The 25,978-nt window shown below is 42.6% G+C and overlaps 1 protein-coding gene across 3 annotated transcripts in view; it reads left to right on the forward strand.

Annotated features, from left to right (window-relative positions):
• The window catches only part of LOC115151605 (rab GTPase-activating protein 1-like), a 146,543-nt gene that overhangs the window by 60,202 nt on the left and 60,363 nt on the right, over window positions 1–25,978 (forward strand). The window contains exons 14-15 of one of the 3 annotated variants that reach the window (XM_029695675.1): window positions 7,703–7,736; window positions 15,259–15,302. The exons of 1 other annotated variant lie outside the window; for it this stretch is intronic. In XM_029695675.1, coding sequence (XP_029551535.1) covers window positions 7,703–7,736; window positions 15,259–15,302 — 78 coding nt within the window. Of the gene's footprint in view, window positions 1–7,702; window positions 7,769–15,258; window positions 15,303–25,978 lie in introns of all 3 variants that reach the window. One more of the 3 variants, XM_029695676.1, reaches the window with a different exon arrangement.

Consider the following 25,978-nt stretch of genomic DNA (forward strand, 5'->3'; position numbering starts at 1 on the left):
AACACCCCGATGATGTATTTTGGTTGACTCTGATTCTCTCTAGAATTACCCACAGATAGTTCTGTTTGCACGCTGAAGCAAGTCACACACATGGAGAAAAATTTTTTTTTCACTTCTCAAACAATGTGCCATCTTTTATAAATGGTAAATCAATATTGTTGACAAGCTACTTTCTCCCTGGATTTTGCTTTACAGTAAATCTTGTACTGGTGGTTTCATGATATTTTAATTGGTTACACTTTCCACAGTAACGCTAGTGGAATGTAGGTTCATTCTAACAAGTTATTGTACTTATTGAGAATATACCACTTTGACTCATTTTTTGTTTTCAGAAAACAGTCTGTGGTTACTAGGTAGTGTAATTACCTAGCCGTTATACAGTTTATATTGACACTGCAGTAAGTGTTACCCAATTCATTTAGTTTCTTCTTAGTTCATTTGTGGCTTAGCTTTCATTTAGTTTCCATCCTTTTTTTACATGTCATTTCTCTGCCAGTAGTTGAATGACCTGTGCACTGATTCAGTAACACAGGTTTCTTTTATACCCATGTGCCACTAAATACTCACTTTTCCACATGTCTATTATAATGACCAAACTAGTTTCCAATTTATTTCTGAAGTGATGAAAATGCAAAAATTTTCAAAAACAACTGACTTTAAGTGCATTTGTTAGGGTGTTGTATCTTACAGATGTGATTTAATACAACGTCTTTTTTATTTATTTATTTATTTTTATTCAGAATTGATATGCTACTTGTTTTAATAGGAGTATGTATAGTGTCTTTTGTGTTCAGGCAACAACAACAACAAAAAACGCAAAAACAATCTTACGACAAAATCTCGCCCAGTGACGACGCATACCAACTAGGCTGCTTTATATGACGTGACATGTTTTGGATTAGACGACAAATCAAGAAATTACACACCATCTATTTTTTTTATTTCTTCGATATTTGTCAACGGCTATGTTTTTGCTGTTGCTGCCAATCCAATAAAAATCTAGTAATGTTGCCTTTGAACACTGCCTTGAGTTGTTCATGTCTCTAACATTTTACTGGTGCTGAGTTGTACTGTACTTAAGAAAATTATTAAAAAGCAGGCAATGATTTGAAAGGGTTTTTCACTTGGCTAGTTTCTAGGATTATATACATAAGGTAAGTAACTTTTAAGTGAGACATTAACTGACATAGTAAACTGACATTTAGTATGCTAATGCCGTAGCTGTGTCTATATGGTCTGTAGGGTTGTTTGTAGCTATTCAAATCCAAGGTGAACAGAGTTCATCACTACACCGAGGATTAGCCTGCGTTTTACTGCACTGCACAACACACACAGCAAGACATGCACTCTGTCTGTGGCTGGATTTCCAAAGGTTACTCTGCCTGCAGCCTCTGAAGGGAAGTAAGATATGTGCAGTTAGAGGAAACATAATGTGACCTTTTTCCCTTCAGCACGTCAAATGTTTGTCTGGTCACAGAGGTCTTTGGACTTCGGGAGGTCATGAATAGACTGAACAACGACCACTTCTCTACATGTTTACATGTAACCTATTTAGTGGGTGCACTTATGCAGATAGACTTAGTCAGTGCAGTCCATTTTAAGGTAGATAGGCAAGACAACCACATATCAAAGTTAAAATGTTCTCTCTTCTCCTTAGTTGGTAGTTAAAGGAAAGTTTAGTTGCGCTGTGTGAAAGTCATGATATTGAAGCTTCATTTGAAACTCTTTACTTTTGTGGTTCTTTTGTCGTGATGCATGCAGAGGTTAAGCGGAGTGTACCATGTGTACACCTGTATACGCTACCGTACCCTTAGGGGGTTGACCATAATGTACCTTTCTAATGGACAATGCAGACTGAGGCTATGCAGGTACTTTGCCCTTTCCTGACATTGTAGATAATGTACACCGTGTCACTAGCGCCCAGACCATAGAGAGGCGCTCATTATTTGGCAGCACCTTAATTATCGCCTTGCTCCCACCGGGTCTTATTTCACTGAGGAAAGCTGGGGCCAGGAGTAATTTGCCTGTTGAAATTTATACATTCAACTGTTAAATCTCAGTCAAGTGGCTCACGCTATTCCGCTTCCGGAGGATGTGTTGATTAACCGGGCGTGGAACCTATTCAGACGGTTTAGGGAAATATTTTTCTGCGGCTAAACTGGGTAACACTTTAATCTTTTTGTCTTCTTTCAAATCAGTCCCTCGGACTGGTGTTGCGCATGCAGAGAGCTGTGGCAGACATTTTGACGTGCTCTCAGATGACTATCAGTATGTTTGTTACCGATGGCAGTCAGCCCTGCCGACCTCTCCCTTTCTCTGACAGCCCTGCTGTACAAGACTTTCTCTAAAATGGCTGGGGAAGACGTCTGGGGTGCTCTGCCACTTGATCACCTTCCGTGCTCGGTGGCACTCACTCTCCCCTGGCTCTGGACTCAACGACGCTCAGTAGGTGGCTGTTGCCTAGCCGCTGATACAGCCTTCACACATAGCGTTCGGGAGAAACCTGTACACTTACACGTTCTAATGTTAAGTTAGCAAGGTGCTGACCTGCCGGGTTGAGCTGTGAGTGGAAGTTGCATGCTGGTTATTATTCCAGAGGGTATTTTTAGGCCTCTGTTAGTGCACAGAGCACACCTTTTGTTAAGCCCTTTTTCTTCCTGCCATTAAACCACAGACTAGGAGGTCACGTTATCAACATCCATTTTTCTGGAAGGCCAATGTGATTAGCCCAACCTGTTGCTATGCTTTATGTTGCTCAGTTGTCTCTTCGACACATGCTGCCCCTCAATGTTTTCAGTCTTTACTACTGTGTTACACGGCTGAGGTTTAGTCAACACAAATGAGTTTCCCTTAAACCATTCGTTGCCCTTCCTCATCCCTCACTTTCCCAGCGTATAGCATTCAACATTTGTTCATACTTCACGCCTTTTATCCATATGCATTAAGACCAAACCAAGAGGAGCTGAATATTTATGGCCCAATCCTCTCCATGCTACTGTGTTATGAATTCCCTTTAATATTAATCAGTGCAGCTGCACCGCTGCTGCCAAGGAGGAGCGCCTCGCCCTCCGATCTGACGCCGGTGCTCCTGATGAGTGGCACACTCGGTGCACCAGCAAGGATGAACACCTGGACACTTCTGAGAGGCGGAGATTAGCTATTCACAACCCTCTTCCATGCCTTCCAAACAGCTTTAATGGCTACTCTGCATAACCTCCCCCCCAAACACACCACCACTATACCCAACCCCATGCCTTTTACATGGAGCACCTCTGCCTCCTTTTGAAAGGCTTGGTGTGTTTAACCGAACAAGTGCTCGACCCCATAACTTTGCAGGAGTGTCTTGTGTGATGAAGGAGCAGCAGGAGTATCTAGCGGTTCACATTAAGTGAAGTCTGTGTCGGCGCCACTTCCGGGTCAAATCCACCACCCCGCCCACTTGAAAATAAGAGGACTCATCCCTCTACCGCATGGCACTTGTGTAGATCTGAGAGGATTCCAGAAGTAAAAGTCGTCTGGTGGAAACTCCATCGTACTATCCTAAACTAGTGGTTTTTAAACCTTTTCAGCGGGGACCCCATTTCCAGCAGAATTTCTGGGGACATCTTTAAAATCCGTAAATGTTGATTTTTACATAAATAACCTTATCAAAATGAAAAGAAACCAATAAATACATTTATTCAATAAAGTTGTGATTTTCAAATTATCTTTCTCCAACATCTTTCTCAAATTGCTCCTATCCACAATTGCAACCATCCCTGCCTCACCTTGATCGTCTCCGTCCACGCCAAACAACAGACGATAATCCTATGATATCTCTGAAGGAGTGGCAAACTCAGAGGATTCTCTTGTCTGTGTGTGGTATCCCTCCCTGCCGCTCCTGAGCGCGACTGGCGATGACAGATGATTGGCCTGCGGTCTGTTGACGCTAACGTGCGCTGATAGCTGCCCACTCACCGCTATTAGGCTGGTCGTATGCCCGCCTCGCCAGCTAGCACCATCTGGAAGCCCGTGTGGGTTACATCAGAGAGATGAGGGATGTAGTGTTGGCGTGAAAGCCAACCACCACATACAGTATACTACAGAGGTAAAGTGCTGTGGATGGGAGACTTCTGAAGTATTTCAATAAGGATCCCATGCAAAGTGATATCGCTGTTATCACTGTGTCTCACTGTCAACAGATGGAAGAGGGTTTGAACATTTCCTGGGAAAATGGAATGAAACAGAGACGTTGATCAATGAGATTACAACCTATATTCAACCACTCAAAAAGACAGCCAGGAGTTTATTGAATTCCCAATATGTTCACACTGCTTTCAACCATCTAAAAGCACAACCAAATTCCAATGAAAAAACAATGTTTGATTTTTGGTTTAGTTGTCATCACTGAACTTTTAAACCAGCACAACAAAGTTAAAATGGGAATACAATGTCAGATAACACATTAAGTTGTCTAATAAATAATTTGTTTATCACTGTGCTTATTTTTTATAGCAAAACCAAATGACCTGGATTGGAGTTACATTTAAAGTAAATCTGGGCAGATTAATATAGCATTTGTGAAATCTCCACTGACCTGCGATCTTCAACATGCACGCTTTCTAGGTTTACATAAGTGATTTATATTTACATTAACCTCAATGTAGCCATGGATGTTTCACTCATTTTAAGGTTGAATAAATATTGTTACATTAGTTTGTAAGATGGTGAATAGCCTGAAGTTAAGGCTGTCTTACAACAGAAATTTTGAATTGTGTTTGGTTGACAACGCAACCAAATATCAACATTTTAAATGAAACGTTTCTACTGCTTGTATAGTTTCATCTGTGGCAGGGACTTAGTTTGGGTTTAATTCCAGTTTGTCTATACATTTATAATTGATATGTTCTACATTTACATTTAAGTCATTTAGCAGACGCTCTTATCCTATTCACGTCTCTATATCAAATCAAATGTTATTAGCTTACTTACAAGCCCTTAACCCACAATGCAGTTCAAGAAATAGAGTTAAGAAAATATTTACTAAATAAACTAAAGTTTAAAAAAATCTAATAAAGTAACATAATAAAATAACAATACTGAGGCTATATACATGGGGTACTGGTACCAGGTCAATGTGTCTGAGCAGAATTACGGTCTTACCTCAATTAGCCATGAAATCCCTAGTTTTGATAGCGACTGTTTTCTTGAAGCTGTGCCGTGCCATTTTCACGCCATTTCACCCACGTTGGCCAGCCCTCTAGCAATTTGAGTTCTAGCCAATGAGTTTTAGCCCCTCGCATTTGTGTGACAGCTAGCAAGAGGCCTACCAGTGTCATCCAGTGAGGTTGCAGGGCGGGCCTAATGGCTCGGCAGAGGGAAAGCAATGACGTGGTGCACATATCGGCACATGCTGTGTGTGACGGTCATTTTCGGGGACGACTTTTGGCTTGTGAGTTATTTTCAGAATTACTGGCAAAACAGTATACAAGTACAAGACAACCTCTTAAGTGGAGATCTCTCAGCAATCAGTCTCATGATAGCACAATCCCAATAGTCGGGTGAGAAATCTGAACGCTAAGCAGGGCTGAGCTTGTTAACCCCTGGATGGGAGACCATAGGTACAGTATACATTCTCCAGTAGGAGGTGCTGCCCAGCCTGTTGTTTTTCTGATAGTGGATATAACGTTGAAGATCTGAAGTTGTTTTATATTTTAACATATTTTATATAAGCTCTGTCTGTTGAAAGTAGGTTACCATAATGACGTAATCCTGTTGAAATTTCACCCTCAAAACATCAATTTACCTTAATTACTTTTTTCAAATCCAATGTATTTTACGCACTAATTCCAAGTCACAATACGTTGACAAATTATGTTGAAACAAAGTTGTGGTTAGTGTTCTCATCTATGGTTGCTGGGTTGGAATTTTCCTAGTGCCCTCTTTGCTGAGTACTACATAGCTTGTAGAAAACAACACAAAAATGGCATGGATGCATATGTGTGGCTGAAGCATAGGGAACTTTCCATTATACATTTTTGGGGGGATTCTGGCAAATAGTTAATTCGGTCTCAATTGCATCATGTCTTTTTCTGTGTTGTCTTTTACAATGTAGGCTCACAGTACGAAAAAAAAGATATACACTTTGAGAATCTCTCCCCTATAGCACAATGTCATCTGTATTACTGTGGATACCTCCCTTATGAAAACCCATTTAGGCCAATGTTATTATTTAGGCACTATGCTCTTGATAAGGGAAGAACAGCAATGTTACAGATATGGCTGTAATGTTCGTATCTCTCCAGAATGGGTGGGATTCGAAATGGCTTATTGGTGATAAGGGACACAGTGATATTTTTAGCCTGATGAGAATATGTAATTATTTTGCGTGTGTATTATATATAGCTCTGCCCCACTGGCAGTGTATCGGTGCGGATGCCAACCTTCTTCAGTATCAGCCCTAGCTGCCAGGCACCTGTGCCCTGCCTGACTGTAGCAGTCAGCCCCCCGTCTGCGCACACATCCCCCCGCACACCTCCGCAGGGAGGGGGCCAACCTCAGAGAGATGGACACACAGAAAAAGAGAAACTGAGAAAACAACATTAGTCTAGAAATATAGAGAAAGGCAGCGCAAAAAAGCGATGGAGAGAGACTAAACATAGGAGAGCGACAAAATTATGGAGAGAGAGATTGGCTACACAGCGTTTGTAAACACAATGTAGTTGTATTTCCATATTTTTCATTCTTTGTTGCTATGGTCATGTGTACTGCCTTGTGAGGTATAGTGGTGGTCATCGAGTGATTGATTGATAGATTGTGACATAGGAGAAGAAGCTCTTGTTTTCGCTCTCCCTCCTTCATTCCCTCTGGTTCTTCACTCCAACCCAGCATACTGCTAAACCTCAGGTGGACTAAGCCTGGACAGACTAACGCACAGATAGACAAACTGTGTCCACCCTCACCCTCTTTAGGGCGTCTATTGCTCGTTCTGATATTTCTTAATTTTGACTTTTGTATTCTGTGTATTACTAGGTACTATTACTGCACTGTAGGAGATAGAAACACAATGTTGCTACACCTGCGATAACATCTGCAAATCTGTTTACGCGACCAATAAACTTTATTTGATTTTTAATACAAATGTTAAATAATGAGTAAACGACCTATAAATACCACAAGACAGACGAGCAGCCCGCGGCCCTCAGGGCAGTGTTTCACATGATAATACGACCAGCACACGGTATTATGTTGTTGATTAGCAGCCCTCAGCCGTCGTCAGTAAGGCCAGTGTCACGGCGGTGGTATTTACATAGCGAATGGGGGATGTTTTCCCTAGCTGTTTTGTCTCCCAGATTGGCTTGAAAAGAGCTGTTTTCTAAATGTATTCTCACAAGAGCACACACCCACACACACACACACGCTTAAACACGGCTGTCCTGTCCCAGGTTAGCATTAGAGCTGTATCCTTTTGCCACACCTCCATAATATAATACTCACTACAAAATGGCTTTAACACATACAGAATCATTCGGAGATGGGTTTTGTGTGTGTGATGTTGCGTACACGGCCATCTTTTTTCTACAGAATTGTCTCATCTCCCCCTCTTTTTTTCCCCCCTCTCCACACAAAACAACAAGGTACAGTGAGTTCACTGGTTAGAAATGGAGCAGGGGGATTGAGGTGAAGGAGTGTTTATCATTGTGGTCTACCTCTCCTCTCTCAGGTGTCCACTGTTAGACCAGCTGAAAAGGAGGAAGGTGAGCTCCAGATGTTCTCGTCTTCTGCTGGGGTGAGAGGAGAAAAGGGAGGGTGGCATGTTGAGGGAAGGAGGGAGGGAAAAGATTGAGAAATGTAATATGGTGGAGATAAGAGAAAAATACTGTATTATACACTGCTCAAAAAAATTAAGGGAACACTAAAATAACACATCCTAGATCTGAATGAATGAAATAATCTTATTAAATACTTTTTTGTTTACATAGTTGAATGTGCTGACAACAAAATCACACAAAAATAATCAATGGAAATCCAATTTATCAACCCATGGAGGTCTGGATTTGGAGTCACAGTCAAAATTGAAGTGGAAAACCACACTACAGGCTAATCCAACTTTGATGTAATGTCCTTAAAACAAGTCACAATGAGGCTCAGTAGTGTGTGTGGCCTCCACGTGCCTGTATGACCTCCCTACAACGCCTGGGCATGCTCCTGATGAGGTGGCGGATGGTCTCCTGAGGGATCTCCTCCCAGACCTGGACTAAAGCATCCGCCAACTCCTGGACAGTCTGTGGTGCAACGTGGCGTTGGTGGATGGAGCGAGACATGATGTCCCAGATGTGCTCAATTGGATTCAGGTCTGGGGAACGGGCGGGCCAGTCCATAGCATCAATGCCTTCCTCTTGCAGGAACTGCTGACACACTCCAGCCACATGAGGTCTAGCATTGTCTTGCATTAGGAGGAACCCAGGGCCAACCGCACCAGCATATGGTCTCACCAGGGGTCTGAGGATCTCATCTCGGTACCAAATGGCAGTCAGGCTACCTCTGGCGAGCACATGGAGGGCTGTGCGCCCCCCCAAAGAAATGCCACCCCACACCATGACTGACCCACCGCCAAACCGGTCATGCTGGAGGATGTTGCAGGCAGCAGAACGTTCTCCACGGCGTCTCCAGACTCTGTCACGTCTGTCACATGTGCTCAGTGTGAACCTGCTTTCATCTGTGAAGAGCACAGGGCGCCAGTGGCGAATTTGCCAATCTTGGTGTTCTCTGGCAAATGCCAAACGGCCTGCACGGTGTTGGGCTGTAAGCACAACCCCCACCTGTGGACGTCGGGCCCTCATACCACCCTCATGGAGTCTGTTTCTGACCGTTTGAGCAGACACATGCACATTTGTGGCCTGCTGGAGGTCATTTTGCAGGGCTCTGGCAGTGCTCCTCCTTGCACAAAGGCGGAGGTAGCGGTCCTGCTGTTAGTTTGTTGCCCTCCTACGGCCTCCTCCACGTCTCCTGATGTACTGGCCTGTCTCCTGGTAGCGCCTCCATGCTCTGGACACTACGCTGACAGACACAGCAAACCTTCTTGCTACAGCTCGCATTGATGTGCCATCCTGGATGAGCTGCACTACCTGAGCCACTTGCGTGGGTTGTAGACTCTGTCTCATGCTACCACTAGAGTGAAAGCACCGCCAGCATTCAAAAGTGACCAAAACATCAGCCAGGAAGCATAGGAACTGAGAAGTGGTCTGTGGTCACCACCTGCAGAACCACTCCTTTATTGGGGGTGTCTTGCTAATTGCCTATAATTTCCACCTGTTGTCTATTCCATTTGCACAACAGCATGTGAAATGTATTGTCAATCAGTGTTGCTTCCTAAGTGGACAGTTTGATTTCACAGAAGTGTGATTGACTTGGAGTTACATTGTGTTGTTTAAGTGTTCCCTTTATTTTTTTGAGCAGTATATTAGTATACAGAAGCTTAACTGTTGTCTTGGGAGTTTTTTTGTAGCTGTTTTATTTAATTGAAAGGACAAGAAATGGTGTAATTGGTTATGTTAATGTCATTAGTTTCATTGCAATGGCGTTTTGATGAGGGCTACAGAGCACATCTATCAAAGCCCCTGTCTGATTTGTTCAGATAAAATTCTCTTTGCGTTGTCATGGATACCAAGAGAGGATGATCAACACGTGAATGTTTTGGAATTAGTTAGGTCGGGATCGTGGTAGTTTGGGTCGTGTGTTCTGGACTGTATGTGTAGCATCCAGTATTTTGAGTATGTACAGGTACATCAATCAACAATTAGAAACAATGTATATGACCCATTGAACACGACCCACGTTTCCATATTTTCGTGGGCAAAGAGTGTGTGACTGTTTCCTATCTGCAGTGTTTTCCCCCTATTTGCAGCCCCACACTGCTCTCTCCTAGCAGAAGCCAGCCAGCCTTGCGTCATCTGACTCTCTGGCCATTGTTTTCCTGTGAAAAGCCCAGCCAAGGGGGATCATGTGTCCCAGGGCCAGAAATAGCCCCCAGCCATGGAATAACCAACTAATGTCATTAGGAGGCTGAACAAACAGGTTATGAAGGCCCAAGGGAGCGAGAGAAAAGGAGCGAGAGAGGGGATGGAGGAAGAGTGAAAATTCAGTGGTCGCCTCCTTAAGGAGTTGACTGAGTTTTAGCATCGTTTAATCAGCCAACAAGTGGCCGCTTTGGAGGAGTGCAGTAACCGCCTCCCCTGGGGAGAGCGAGAGCGTGTTTGTCTAGACTTTGGTCTCTAGTGAAGAGAGAACTTTCACTGCAGCCTTGGAGCACATAATAGGATGGTCTGTCTGGGTTTGTGTGTGGGCAACTGAACATGCACAAGCGTGTGTGTGTGTGTTACGTCAATAATAATGACTGCAGGCACTGGCTGCGCAGATTGTGTGTTTGTCTTACAGTATCTTCCTCTTTTGGACTTGGCTGGTAGGTGTGTGTGTGTGTGTGTGTGTGCGCCAATATCTTCCTCTTGTAGGTTTCACTGCCTGGTGTTTGTATAGAGATCCTATAAGGCTTGGCAAGTCAATGAGTATCTACACATTCTGTTTACTGCAGTATAATTGTGTCTGTGTCCTTTGGTGTTTAAGCATAGCACATCATTTAAGCATAATGCTTTTGTCATTATGCATATTAGTGCTCACATGTGATCTGAAACAAGGAGATACGTGTGATTGTGTGTGTTCATGCGATCCTACCTTACGTGTGCATAATTCGCATGTGTTTCTAATTGTATAATTCAAGGCTGCATCTCTACTCTCGTTGTTTGAGCACGAACACCCCTTTTTCTTTGCAGACGACAGTCAGTGCATGCTTTGGTTTGGTCACAACTGGGGCTGTGCCATGACGGGTTAAATGGAGCCTGTGGGTGCATCCCTAATGGCACCTTATTCCCTATATAGTGCACTAGTTTTGACCATTGTCCCTGGTCAAATGCACTACATAGGGAATAAGGTGCCATTTGGAATACACACGTTTTTAAAATTGTATTTTAGGAACTCATTTCACACCTAATGACACCCAGCACAGAAAGGAGGTCACAGAGAAAGGAGGTCACAGAGAAAGGAGAGGTAGCAGAGGATGATCTCCACTTTATCTCTACAATTATACCAAAGGCTGCCGTGTGTGTGTCTAGTCACCAAAGCCCACTCCACCTGGAGCTGGGTCAGGGCTGTAGATTATTCTTTCAGATTGCCTTTTGAAGTAGGTGTTGATCATTGAATGTGGTTGTGGTCAGTTTCCATACATGAATATCAGTAGTACTATAAAATAATGTGGAACAAAAACACATGAGAAATATAAATAAGAGTAAGTAAGCTACCTAGATACAGGGTCAGTTCAGGTTCAATACCATATTTACAAATAGCCAATTGATTCCCCCTGAAAATGGTATGCTTGCATCTGTGTTTGTGTCCTACTGTGCGTGGGTGTACTTTGTATTTGTGTGTGTACATGTGCATACCTACTGTATATGTGTAATATGGAGAATTGATGGTTCAGCGTTCTGTCTCCAGCGACGTTTCAGCATGGTCTCCAGCACTTCCTTACAGCAGCCCAAGACTTCATTGAATTAGGGTAGCTATGGCAACTCTGCAAGGAAAGAGGTTTTTGAGAGTTTATTTGAAGTTTAAAAATAGGGCGCAATTAACATGGGTATTTGTGCCGCTCAGAAATAGCTGGGTTGTTATTCATTCATGGATGCATTTATTTGGAGGATGTTTGTTTGCAATACACAGTAAATATAACTCCAAGAAAGCTACAATGGAGTGGAGAGCGTTAAACGGCCATTTAGAATGTCGTCCAGTCCTATCTTGAACATCCATACAGATGTACCTTCTACTAACAGGTACAGTGCACAGAGTGTCTGGAGCCTGCTACTGGGAGGTGGAGTGGGGAAGGGCTTATATACTGTAGCAGTCTCTTATGAAGGGCTCAGCAGGAAAGACTTTGATAAGAGTTTGTTTGGACATGATGCTCAATCCTGGTCTTTAATCTGCTCTGACTCTAGTTGCTCTTTCTACCACAATGATACAAACTAGAGGTCTATCTGAGACCCGACCCGGGTCCACATTTACGTAAGTATTTAGAGCCTTTACTCAGTACATTGTTGAAGCACCTTTGGCAACGATTACAGCCTCAAGTCTTATGACGCTTCAAGCTTGGCACACCTGTATCTGGGGAGTTTCTCCCATTCTTCTCTGCAGATCCTCTCAAGCTCTGTCAGGTTAGATGGGGAGCGTCGCTGCACAGCTATTTTCAGGTCTCTCCAGTAATGTTCAAGTCTGGCTTCTGGCAGGGTCGTTGTCCTGTTGTGAGGTGAACATTTGCTCCAGTCTGAGGTCCTGAGCGCTCTGGAGCAGGTTTTCATCAAAGATCTCTCTGTACTTTGCTCCGTTCATCTTTGCCTCGATCCTGACTAGTCTCCCAATCCCTGCCGCTGAAGAACATCCCCACAGCATGATGCTCTCTCCAACGTGCTTCACCGTAGGGATGGTGCCAGGCTTCCTCCAGACATGACGCTTGGCATTCAGGCCAAAGAGTTCAATCTTGGTTTCATCAGACCAGAGAATGTTGTTTCTGATGGTCTGAGAGTTCTTTAGGTGCCTTTTGGCAAATTCCAAGCAGGCTGTCATGTGCCTTTTACTGAGGAGTGGCTTCCGTCTGGCCACTCTACAATAAAGGCTTGAATTGTGGAGTGCTCCATTCATGGTTGTCCTTCCGTAAGGTTCTCCAATCTCCACAGAGGAACTCTGGAGCTCTGTCAGAGTGAACATGGTTTTTGCTCTGACATGTACTGTCAACTGTGGGACATTATATAGACAGATCCCACAGTTGACAGATCATGTCCAATCAATTGAATTTACCACATGACAGGTGGACTCAAGTTGTAGAAACATCTCAAGGATGATCAATGGAAACAGGATTCTCCTGAGCTCAATTTCGAGTCTCATAGCGAAGGGTCTAAATACTTAATTAAATAAGGTGTGTTTTTTATTTATTAAAACTGTTTTTTCTTTGTCATTATGGGGTATTGTGTGGGGATTGATTCTATACCTTTTTTTCTGCACTTTTAGAATAAGGCTGTAACGTAACAAAATGCAGAAAAGGTCAAGGGGTCTGAATACTTTTCGAAGGCACTGTATGTCCTTGAATCGATTATTTTTAAATCACACACAGAAGAAGTTTATAAGGGATAATTGAGATGCGAATGGCAGCCTGCAGTACCCCGGTCAGCCTTCAACTTGAGTTACTCAATGAGAGGGGGTAGCACTGAGTTGGCTGGACTTCCTGGAGAAGCTCAAACTGCGCATGTTAGTTCCCGATTGGTCGCCATCTTTACCAACTTCTTCATTGCGCTATTTAGTCTTGACATAGGAATGAATGGTCACAGTCATTGACTTGGACCACAAGGCAGGAGCTCCTTCGAAAGGTCGCTTGATCAAATCCCAGAGCTGACAAGGTAAAAATCTGTCGTTCTGCCCCTGAGCAAGGCAGTTAACCCACTGTTCCCTGGGTGCCGATGACGTGGATGTCGATTAAGGCAACCCCCACACATCTCTGAATCATAGTTAACTGGGTAAAATGCGGAAGACACATTTCAGTTGAAGGCATTCAGTTGTACAACTGACTAGGTATCCCCCTTTCCTTCTACTGCGTCTCTGACACAATGACCCTCCTGTACAGAGTCCAGACCACGTTCCTTCAGGTCCTCTTTGCTGCTGTTGGATTTTAACGTGGCCTATTAGATTCTTCTAAGATACTGACATTGACACGGATATGAATATTCATGTTTTTTTCAGACGCTTCAAATAATTGCATCTAGTGATTTTTTTGGAAAATATTTTCTTAGTTTATTAACTGCTATTATGGCTTTTCTTACTGTAGGTAAATAATTGTGTGCTTTTGAAAATAATATTGCCCATGTCTGTCTGATTTTATGATTTTTCATGTGTTAGTGCTGTAATAATAAAAACTACTTCAGCACAGCAGGGTCTCCCTCGGACTTCCTTGTCGAACGTGCTTTGAAACCTTCACTGTGTGTGTCTGTACTGGAGGTAATGTTGAGACGATATCATCATTTTGACTTCGATACCATCATGATACTTGATACCAAAATGATACCACAAAAAAAAAGTGTATTAGTTTAGTGGCAGAATGGCACTTGATCCAGACAGATAAACTTAGCTACTGCTCTGTTTAAAAGAAAATGACATATCATTTTTGAAGACAGCCATGTATACAGATGACAATCCATTTAGGACTTATTTTATTGGCAACTGCTAGGATTACATTTTATTTTACTGATCAAAGAAATTTGCATAGAAGAAGCAATCTCTTATTTTACAAAAGTGTGCACTGTCTCTTTAAAAATGTAATGATGTCATTCTTGTGGCCGAATGTGGCTGTGGAATCAGACTTTGTGGCTACGGAGAAATGGACACAACCCATGTCCTTTGATATAAACACAACTGTAGAAATGTCAGGTGCGTGGGGGGGTGCACTTTATCTGGTGCCCCGTACCACCAGTCTGGCCACATTCCTATCCTGCTCTAGCACCATGCATCACTCTGAGGAGTCGGCGCCAAGTGCACTCCACTTGGAATGGGCCTGCAAAATCACCCAAAATTCCTGGCCATGACAATAGGACAAAAGTCACTGAGGGACTGATTTTAAAAATGGAATGCCATCGTCTGAATATCAGCAGAATATAGAGGGATGTCACACGTTGCCGTCTGGTTTGTCACTTAAGTCACAACATCTCTTTAGCCACTGCCCAGAGTACCAAAAATTGAAGAATGATAACCCTCTCTCTCTCAATGCTGTTCAAGACGGTTGCTTGTGAGGTCTGTAGATGCACTATGTTTTCTCCCCACGACACACTTAATAACAGGCCTTCAGCACGATCACACACAGCGCCACACATGCATAATTCATGAACAAGATTAATCTGTCTCTACTCTGGCAAGGCTTAAAAGGCACCCCACCTTTCCTTCCCACTCTCCCCTCTTTCCCCTTCTCTCACCCACTTCTCCCTCTCACCTTTTATTTGTTTGGTCCTCTGTGTAAGGTTGGACTGTGTGATCATGCTAATGCAACTTTGTCAATTTTAATTATGGGTTGCTTTGAGTGTTAGATTTTACCCAGGGAAGAAATAGGCCCAGTAATATTCCTTCTGTCAGTCACCTGGCTCTACTCTTCTCTCTCTCTCTCTCTCGCTCTCTCGCTCTCTCTCTCTCTATAAACAGTGGGAGCCTCGCTCCAGGTCTCCTCCACAGATGTTTTGCCAGAGGTAAGAGCTAGGGTTGGGCGGTATCTCATCCCAAGATTAACGGTATTACCGGCTTAGTACACAAGTGGGCCCTAAAAGTGCAAAAAAGCCCATTGGGCGTCTATTACCAGAATGCTAACAAACTTAGCACAAGTACTAGAGAATTTCCATAGAAGCTGCTAGCAAATTATGATAATGAGCGCAAACAAAAAGACAAGCAATCCAGCTCATTAAGTTATACATTACCAGTCAAACGTTAGAACACCTACTTATTCCAGTGTTTTTATTTTATTTTTACTATTTTCTACATTGTAGAATAATAGGGAAGACATCAAAACTATGAAATAACACATTTGGAATCATGTAGTAATCAAAGTTTTAAACAAATCAAAATATATTTGTTATTCATCATAGTAACCACACTTTGCCTTGATGACAGCTTTGCACACCCTTGGCATTCTCTCAACCAGCTTCATGAGGTAGTCAACTGGAATGCATTTTAATGAACAGGTGGGCCTTGTTAATTTTGTGGAATTTATTTTGTTAATGCGTTTGAGCCAATCAGTTGTGTTGTGACATGGTAAGGGTGGTATACAGAAGATAGCCCTATTTGATAAAATACCAAGTCCATGTTATTGGCAAGAACAGCTCCAATAAGCAAAGAGAAACGACAGTCTATTGTTACTTTAAGACATGAAGGTCAGTCAATCCGGAACATTTCAATAACTCTTCAAGTGCAGTCGCAAAAACCATCAAGCGCTATGAAGAAACTGGCTCTCATGAGGACCGCCACAGGAAAGGAAGACCCTGAGTTAACTATGCTGCAGAGGATAAGTTCATTAGAGCACCTCGGATTGCAGCCCATATAAATGGTTCACAGAGTTCAAGTAACAGACACATCTCAACATCAACTGTTCAGAGGAGACTGTGTGACTCAGGCCTTCATAGTAGAATTGCTTCAAAGAAACCACTACTAAAGGACACCAATAAGAAGAGGAGACTGGCTTGGTCCAAAAAACACGATCAAATGGACAATAGAAATGTGCCCTTAGGTCTGACGAGTCCAAGTTTGAGGTTTTTGGTTCCAACCGCCGTGTCTTTGTGAGACGCGGAGTAGGTGAACAGATGATCTCTGCATGTGTGGTTCCCACCATGAAGCATGGAGGAGGAGGTGTGATGGTGTGGAGATGCTTTGCTGGTGACACTGTCTGTGATTTATTTAGGCAAACTTAACCGTTATGGCTACCACAGCACTCTGCAGCGATACGCCATCCCATCTGGTTTGCACTTAGTCCCACTATCATTTTGTTTTTCAACAGGACAATGACCTAACACACCTCCAGGCTGTGTAAAGGCTATTTGACCAAATAGAGTGATGGAGTGCTGCATCAGATGACCTGGCATCCACAATCACCCAACCTCAACCCAATTAAGATGAGTTGGAAAAGCAGCCAACAAGTCCTCAGCATATGTGAGAACTCTTTCAAGACTGTTGGAACAGCATTCCTCATGAAGCTGGTTGAGAGAATGCCAAGAGTGTGCAAAGCTGTCATCAAGGCAAAGGGTGGCTATTTTGAAGAATCTCAAATATAAAATATATTTTGATATTTCTAACACTTTTGGTTACTACATGATTCAATATGTGTTATTTCATAGTTTTGATGTCTTCAGTATTTCTCTACAATGTAGAAAATAGTCAAAATAAAGAAAAACCCTTGAATGAGTATGTATGTCCAAACTTTTGACTGGTACTGTACATTTGGTTGAATTCAATGTTAAATATATATTTTTTAAATTGGGTTAAGTTTAGTGAAAAAAACTAAAACAATTCCCTTGCGTTGATGGCTTTTTTTTCAAGTCCAATCCCTTTTTCTGGTTCATTCAACGTCATCACATTTAATGTTTTTGGTTAAATGACGTGGAAAGTTTTTGCCCAGTGTGATATCAGCGTTGCCAGCCTTTGTAGTGGGGAAAGAAAATGGGACACCTTCGTTTCACACCTTTTTTGAGAGACAACCCCTAAAGGGACAGTTGATGAACTGAGGGGATGGGAGTAAATAAGTGAGAATTGGAGAACATAGACACTTGATATTAACGTTCTAACTCCTGGCTGTGCCACACATTGTGATGGTAATGCATTTGACTGTACCTCATGACTTCCATGGCTGTTTCCACTCCAACCACTCCTTTCAGATTCTGACCCAGGAGAACTTTCCCTGGAGACGTGCCAAGGTTTAGTCCCCAGACAGAGATGCTCTCTGACACCATGCTGCCTGTTCATCTGAGGCGCTGCTCTCCAGCGTGGTGCACTACACCGCCTTTGCTCGCTCTCAATCGGGGGGGTGGTTGTGATGAGCACTTTGGCATCCCCCTGCGATCTGGGTCATGCCGCAGCAGGGTGGTCTGCTGGTGACAGGGCTGTTCCACTCAGCCGGGTGTGAGGATGGGTGAAGACATGCCCATCTGTCTGCCTCAGTCATACTCTCGTCCTCGACCAGGCTACAAGAGACTCCCGGCAATGTTCTATTCGATACACCATAGGATACAACAGTACTGAGAACTTTCTGAAAAGTTCTAGAAGCATGCTTTGTGTGTTAAGTGGAACATATGTTGGGTGGGGGATACCTAACTGCACCCATCAGCAGTGTGCCAGGCCATTTCGTTCCAAAGCGTTCACCAATAGGCAGGACAAGTTAGTCACACTTGCTCATTGCAACTTGTCTGATAACTGGATGCACATATTTCTTAATATGGCTACCCAGGAACTTTTGGATCAACTTTTGCTATGTCTAATGTGCAGTGCACCCACGTCAGCCCAGAGTAGGGGGATCTGTCTCCATAAGCACAATGCAGCTAGCTGCCTGGCTTACTGTGGCTATCTCTGAGTCTCTCAACAGGATGCTAGCATCACTTGTCAGCCGGGATCTCGCTCCACACTGATTGGACTGGCTGTCAGGTTGGGCTTAATGGGGTCTGACTGCTTCCTCTCCTGTCGGCGTCTGAAACCTTCATTACATAAACCTGGTTTAAGGGTCTGATCGACCAAGGCTTTGATGGTCCCGTGTGGCCAGATGTAAGCTTGTTCATGGTCAAGTAAATAATCCCCTAATTATTCTGAGGAGTACCTATTCAACAGTTTGACAACAGCCGTTGGACTTTTTTGTTTGATACCAGCACTAGAACACCTGATTCACCTAGTCAAACAATCATCAAGCCTTTGCTTAGCGGAAACACACGTGCTGGAATAGAACAATCGTGCAATAACTGCAACAGTTTTCCAGAGAAATGGATTGGGCATCACTGCTTTAGACCAGACGATAGCATAGCAACACAGATCCACAACCAGCCTGTGTGGAACCTTCCAGCAGGGCTTTAAGTGATCCACCGGTGTGCCACAGAGGTGAGCACACCTCAGATCAATGGGCTTGAAGGTCATCGGTTTTGTCTTTCTGTTCTGACAGGGTCCAGCAGTAGCTTGTTGACTGGGCCTTGGCCAACGCAAACAGCTGGGCTTGATCCGTCAACCCGTATAGAAAACTCCAAGTCAGACTAGCTTCGAATTAGGCTTAGTAATTACGGCAGTAAAATGAATGACAGCTTGTTTGCCTGAGGCAGGCTTCCTTCACAGATGTTTGTGACTAAATTACCATTTGGATTCCCCCTGCTCCCTCTGCTTATTTATGGAGCCTATTTGTCAGGAACCATGGGCTTTACGACACCGCACCACAGATGAGATCCATTTTCTTTCACACAGAAAGAGAGAGAAGGACAAATGGAGTAAAAGGGCGATGGCTAGACTTTGGGGCAGAGCAAGATCCGATCCATTGCACTATTAACTAGTGACTGTGCCTGGATTGCAGCTTAGATGACTGTTCTTTCCAGACACACAACCCAGCCCTCCTCAGGGCAGCATTTGACTCGTATTTATTTAATGCAGTGTAATGGTGTTTGAGTTGAGTATAATTTCCAGCCTTTATCTGGTGTATAACACCTTTTTCAAGCATTATTAGTATCAGCATCTCCAGTTACTGGTGCTGACCTCAGTATACCCGGCTGTGTAGTACCCGGTTGTGTAGTGCCCAATTCCCCGGTGCATCTTGCCCGAGGTGTGAGCGGCATTCGAGGTTTGCACCTGAGTGACTTAGTTACCACCAGCTCTGGTTGCAGAGTGAGCTTGTTAGGGAATGAGGCGATGGGTGTGGGAGTGTTAGCTTGACTTGGCAAAATCAGCACTTTATTTTTGGGTGCTAAATGGGTTACCTGCCTGTGTTGCTCGCGGGGAAGAGTAATGCCTTGTCTGCCAACAGGCCCCCAAGCTGCAATTAGAATAACTCTCTCCTTTTTGTTTCTCTTTCTGTTTTTCTTTCACTGTTCCCCCCCCCCACACACACACACCCTCCCGTTTATCTCCAGACAGTCACTCCAAAGAGAGCCGGGGGACTAGCAAGACTGCATTACACACACACTACACTATACTCTGACCTTATCCTGCTTCAGTTGTTTTGTTGAATCCCTACATATGTATTATATTATGTATCATAACATGCGGTGGTTCATGGGGATTCTGACCTGGTGGGACAATGTTTCCATGACATGTTATGATGAGGGAGTGGAAGGGTGTGTGTGTGGAGAGAGAGAGATTCTTGAATGGTTTCTTTATGATAAGATTGTATTGGAGAGGATGGTCTTTGAGACCCTGGTAAATCTAGATCAACCCATGCCCACATAATGTTCCTACTGTCACCATCCAGTACAGTAATACAGCATGCTTAATGATGATAGTGGGTCTGGAGTAGGGTTGTGGCGGTCACCAAATTTCGTCAGCCTGTGATTATCAAGCAAATAACTGTCGGTCTCACGGTAATTGACTGTTAATTAACATAAACACATGTAGCATCTCCTGTCTTCCACACAAGCCACTGGTGCAGACCTTTTGGAACACCTACATTTTAAAACGTCTACTAAATCCATGTCATATAGCCTACACCTTCACAATAAATCCCATTATTTATTTTAGACCGGTCTAAAGAAGCATGATATGAAGAAAATGTAGTCTATTTCAGGAGAACAGAATAGCATACTCTGTTGTTGTCTTGATCTGGCTATGTCAAATGGCTGTGGGCTACACTAGTTCATTTAGCAGACAAGATTTGCTTAGAATTCCGTGGTATTATTTTATAGTATGAAGAATACAATTGAACTAAGCTGAATAAAATAGAAAGGGTATTTTCTCCAAATGATTTGAGGGAGTGCGCACATACGGCTATTCTGTGTTGAGAACTAGGTATTCCTTTATGCTTAATTTAGAGATATTAATGTGACTTTAGTTCTACTAATGTTGCGCTATATGTTTTGATGTTTAATACATTGTAAGGCTGCATGATGAGACTAATGATGATTTGAAAAAAGTAGCTTGAAAGTCATGATCTTTGTTTTTTGCGCAGGCTGTACACAATACATCAGTCTCTCATTCACAATTTGACAAGCACTTGATGATGCATAGAATTTCACGGCGGCATCCCCTTTGCGTGGCCGTAGTGCACCCTAAAAAAATCTATGCCTTTTGTGGCCGTTGTACCCTTCTCCCTGAGTTCTGTGCGCTCGATCACGTGATCGGGTCTTTCTCACAGGCTTCAAGTGAAGACAGACGCATCGGGGACCCAACTGCATGCGTCCTTATCCAATTCTAAGTTGCATATTGGAAGAACTGTCCACAATTACTTTTCGTCAGCCAGCAGACGAGTTGACAAACACTGTTTTAGAACTGTTACTCAAGAATAAGTCACTAATACTAATTTACCACAAACTTCAATAAAATGTCAGGGCATGAGACCAGACGTCATGATTTTACATCTTCAAAACATACACACACACCACATGGTTAAACATCTGCATTGGAAAACTTGTGTAGGCCTAATGAACAGCAAAAGCACTAGCCTATGTCATTCTACTGTCCCCCATAGTACAAATGTTAACCTATTCTGTGCGAGAAATACATATTCCTAACATAGTCTTGGACAGTTGAGGGATGCAATGTGGCTGACACAACAGATCTGAACGTTTCGTTTAAAATGTTGATAAACTATTAGGCTATTTCTTAACATTATAAGCACAGCAATGCGCACATGGTAGAAAGCTATAAGCGCAAATATTCAATTAGTGGAAAACACCATTATCAAAAGTTACCGCAAATGCAATTATGCACGTAATGCTTATATTATAAAGGTGCGTTTTAATGGTGTAAATTGTCTTCCCCAACGTGAAACTCCCACGCTGCTTATATATGCCAGTTAGGCTCTACACCCCTTGTAAAGCGGATTAATGTGCTTCATTTTAAGAAGTTATTTGGCCACTTTAATTGTGATACAAACCTTATTAAAACATATAGGCCTATGGGCTACATGAGGTGTGCGACTATGATTCGAAAAAGTCGCAAAAAAAGGCTTTGTTTCTTATGCTGGGCATCATTCACAAGTGATAATATACATTTGAAGTCAAAAGTTTACATACACCTTAGCGAAATACATTTAAACTCGGTTTTTCACAATTCCTGACATTTAATCCTAGTAAAAATTCCCTGTCTTAGGTCAGCTAGGATCACCATTTCATTTTAAGAATGTGAAATGTCAGAGTAATAGTATTGAGAATGATTTATTTCAGCTTTTATTTCTTTCATCACATTCCCAGTGGGTCAGAAGTTTACATGCAACCAAATACTAATTGAGTGTATTAAGTAAAGGCTAATATTGTCACCCATCAGACTATTCTTGATTTAATCTTGTCTTTACATATAATAAATAAAATATGTGTGAGATTTGTTTTGATTTAGAATGGACCATTATTGTGCACCTGGCAGCGGAAAAAAATATGTAATCTATGCACTTAAATAAAGATTGGAGGACGCTTTTCACGTGGTTCATTTCATGCCAGCCATGTAGGCTATTGTCCTGTTGTAAATATAAGCAATGTGCTTAATATTAGGAAAGATGAGAAATAAATATAGTAGGCCTAGCCTATAGAAAGCTGATGGGATCCTCCTCTTTTTAGTAGAGCCCATCACTTTGTTTTCTCGCACTATTGCATAGCCTATAGTAATGTGTGTTTTCATTAGATTTTCTATTTCATTTGTGTTGATATCAGAGTGATTAGAGGGACAATAGAGGGCTGAGTACCAGAGTCATGAAGGAAGTCAAATTCCATGTGACTGTTTTGTCACAGTGATTAGGCTTCTCCAAGCTCAGATGCTGCTGCTGGTCATTAGTAGCCTACCAAACTTGCTAACTGCTGTGACCGCTGCTGTGGCGGTAATACAGTCACCGCAACAGCCCTAGTCTGTTGCACCACACAAGAAAAATAGCCCCCTCTTTTGAAATGATAAAGAATACACACGCATGCCCACATTTCACATATACGGTGGGTTCCAAAATTGACACCCTTGCTAAAGATGAGCAATAATGACTGTATAAAATACAACATTCAAATACTGGGCTGTATTCTATGCTCAATAAAATGGGGGAAATTATTTTATTGCTCAGATAAAGAGATTTTGTTGAACAACAATTCTTCTCAATAAGGTAGTGGTCAAAATTATTGACACCTTTTTAAAGATTCTTATAAATATAGTAGTCAAAACTTTAATGCGCTGTCCCATATTACTTCTATAGTAATGTGGATGCTACCATTATTGCACATAATCCTGAATGAATAATGATGAGTGAGAAGGTAAGTGTCAAATATCATACCCCCCAAGACATGCTAACCTCCCCTGTTATCAGTAATGTCTTGGGTTATTACCTTTTGACCCACTGTAATTTTCTCACTCATCATTATTCAGGATTAATTCAGGATTATCCGTAATCATGGTAGCATCCACATTCATGTAGATTGTGTTTAGAAACATTCTTATTTATAATATAAGTGACTCCCAAAAATACAATACATTATTTAACATTAATTTCTATTCGGCACAAAATAATCTGAAACACAGCCAAAACGAACTGCAAATGCGTCCAGCAAGTTTGTATAGTTACAAGCTTGATGGTAGTCATTGCGTGCTAGGAATATGGGACCAAATACTAAACATTTATCTATTTATAATAATCTTTAGGGGTGTCAATTTTTACCCCTACCTTTTTGAGAGAAAAAAATATTACTTGTTAAACAAAATCTTTCTTTGAGCAATTGTGTTAGTGTAGAATAATATAATTTCCCCCATTTTTATTGAGCGTACAATATAGCTCAGTATTTAAATGGGTTTATTTTATGCAGTCATTATTGCTCATCTTTATCAAGGGTGGCAATAATGTCGACTCCACTGTACATACGCAGACAAACACACATTGCCAATGTCATTGACCAATGCACACACACCCAAATCCTTGCTCATACATTCTGCCTCCTCTCCCTTTCGTCTCTGTTCCTTTCTTTGAGTGCAGTGTGACAACAAGCCAGTGGCACGGAGCAGAGACGCCAAGGACATTGTATCAGAGAACTGTCTCATCTGAAGAAGTAGAGAGGAGACCTAGCCTTATTTACTGGCTTTAGGTGACTAATGGCGCCTTAAATTAGTAGTGACGTGCCGTTAATTTAATCAAACTGTTTACAACTGTCCCTGTCAACGAGATTCCTACAGACCCAGATTGATGTTGCCATGGTACTGCGCTTTGTTTAATTATTAGACTGGTTAGAGTGGTGTGGAAGGGGGGGATTGTTCAGAGAGTATGTGTGTACATGTTCATGCTGGTATCTATGGTATTGTTATACTCTATTATCTTCATACTCTCAAGAAATGCCAAGACACATTGCACTAAGAAACATCCATGGCTTTTGCTCTAGTAACGGACGAATATAAAACGGTTAGTTCCAACCCACCCATAATGCGTCGTGTGTCATACCACCTCCTCGTTTCCAATCTCGTTAAGCATTACAGGTTGTCATGTGCCAAGCTGGCAGCAGCAGCCACAGTCAAACCCTTCAACGGTCTGTTGTTTGCTGCCTTAAATGAATCCGTTGCTCCCTAAGCTGTTCTTAGGCTATTGGCTACTAGCTACGCACATCCAATTAGTATTAGCCGGACAGAATCATAACAAAACAAGGCCTATGTCATAGTAGTGTGTTCTAACCCAGTCCTCTATGAGACGGACACTGCTGTTGCACATATGTTATTTCAGTATGATATTTGAGCAACACATTACTTAAAATCTGACGGTACCGTATAATGCTTTATATACATGTATGAGCTGTTATATGTTTTAGAATACAGCTTTATACGGCTGTATAAAGCCCCCCACCTTTCCCTTCAGTACAGCTTCAATTCATCAGGGCATGGACTCTACAAGGTGTTGAAAGTATTCCACAGGGATGCTGGCCCATGTTGACTCCAATGCTTCCCAAAGTTGTGTCAAGTTGTCTGGATATCTTTTGGGTGGGGGACAATCCTTGATACACACTGGAAACTGTTGAGCTTGAAAAGCCCAGCAGCTCTTGACACAAGCAGATCTTGACACAAACCGGTGCGCCTGGCACCTACTACCATACCCCGTTCAAAGGCATTTACCCTCTGAATGGCATATACAGTGAGGGGGGGGGGGAGTATTTGATCCCCTGCTGATTTTGTACATTTGCCCACTGACAAAGAAATGATCAGTCTATAATTTTAATGGTAGATTTATTTAAACAGTGAGAGACAGAATAACAACCAAAAAATCCAGAAAACCACATGTCAAAAATGTTATAAATTTTAATGAGGAAATATAAGTATTTGACCCCCTCTCAATCAGAAAGATTTCTGGCTCCCAGGTATCTTTTATACAGGTAACGAGCTGAAATTAGGAGCACACTCTAAAAGGGAGTGCTCCTAATCTCAGTTTGTTACCTGTATAAAAGACACCTGTCCACATAAGCAATCAATCAATCAGATTCCAAACTCTCCACCATGGCCAAGACCAAAGAGCTCTCCAAGGATGTCAGGGACAAGATTGTAGTGGAATGGGCTACAAGACCATCGCCAAGCAGCTTGGTGAGAAGGTGACAACAGTTGGTGCGATTATTCGCAAATGGAAGAAACACAAAAGAACTGTCAATCTCACTCGGCCTGGGGCTCCATGCAAGATCTCACCTCGTGGAGTTGCAATGATCATGAGAACGGTGAGGAATCAGCCCAGAACTACACGGGAGGATCTTGTCAATGATTTCAAGGCAGCTGGGGCCATAGTCACCAAGAAAACAATTGGTAACACACTACGCCGTGAAGGACTGAAATCCTGCAGCGCCCGCAAGGTCCCCTTGCTCAAGAAAGCACATATACATGCCTGTCTGAAGTTTGCCAATGAACATCTGAATGATTCAGAGGACAACTGGGTGAAAGTGTTGTGGTCAGATGAGACCAAAATGGAGCTCTTTGGCATCAACTCAACTCGCCGTGTTTGGAGGAGGAGGAATGCTGCCTATGACCCCAAGAACACCATCCCCACCGTCAAACATGGAGGTGGAAACATTATGCTTTGGTGGTGTTTTTCTGCTAAGGGGACAGGACAACTTCACCGCATCAAAGGGACGATGGACGGGGCCATGTACCGTCAAATCTTGGGTGAGAACCTCCTTCCCTCAGCCAGGGCATTGAAAATGGGTCGTGGATGGGTATTCCAGCATGACAATGACCCACAACACACGGCCAAGGCAACAAAGGAGTGGCTCAA

Source organism: Salmo trutta, chromosome 17, assembly GCF_901001165.1.
Source record: "Salmo trutta chromosome 17, fSalTru1.1, whole genome shotgun sequence".
NCBI classification, from domain to species: Eukaryota; Metazoa; Chordata; class Actinopteri; order Salmoniformes; family Salmonidae; genus Salmo; species Salmo trutta.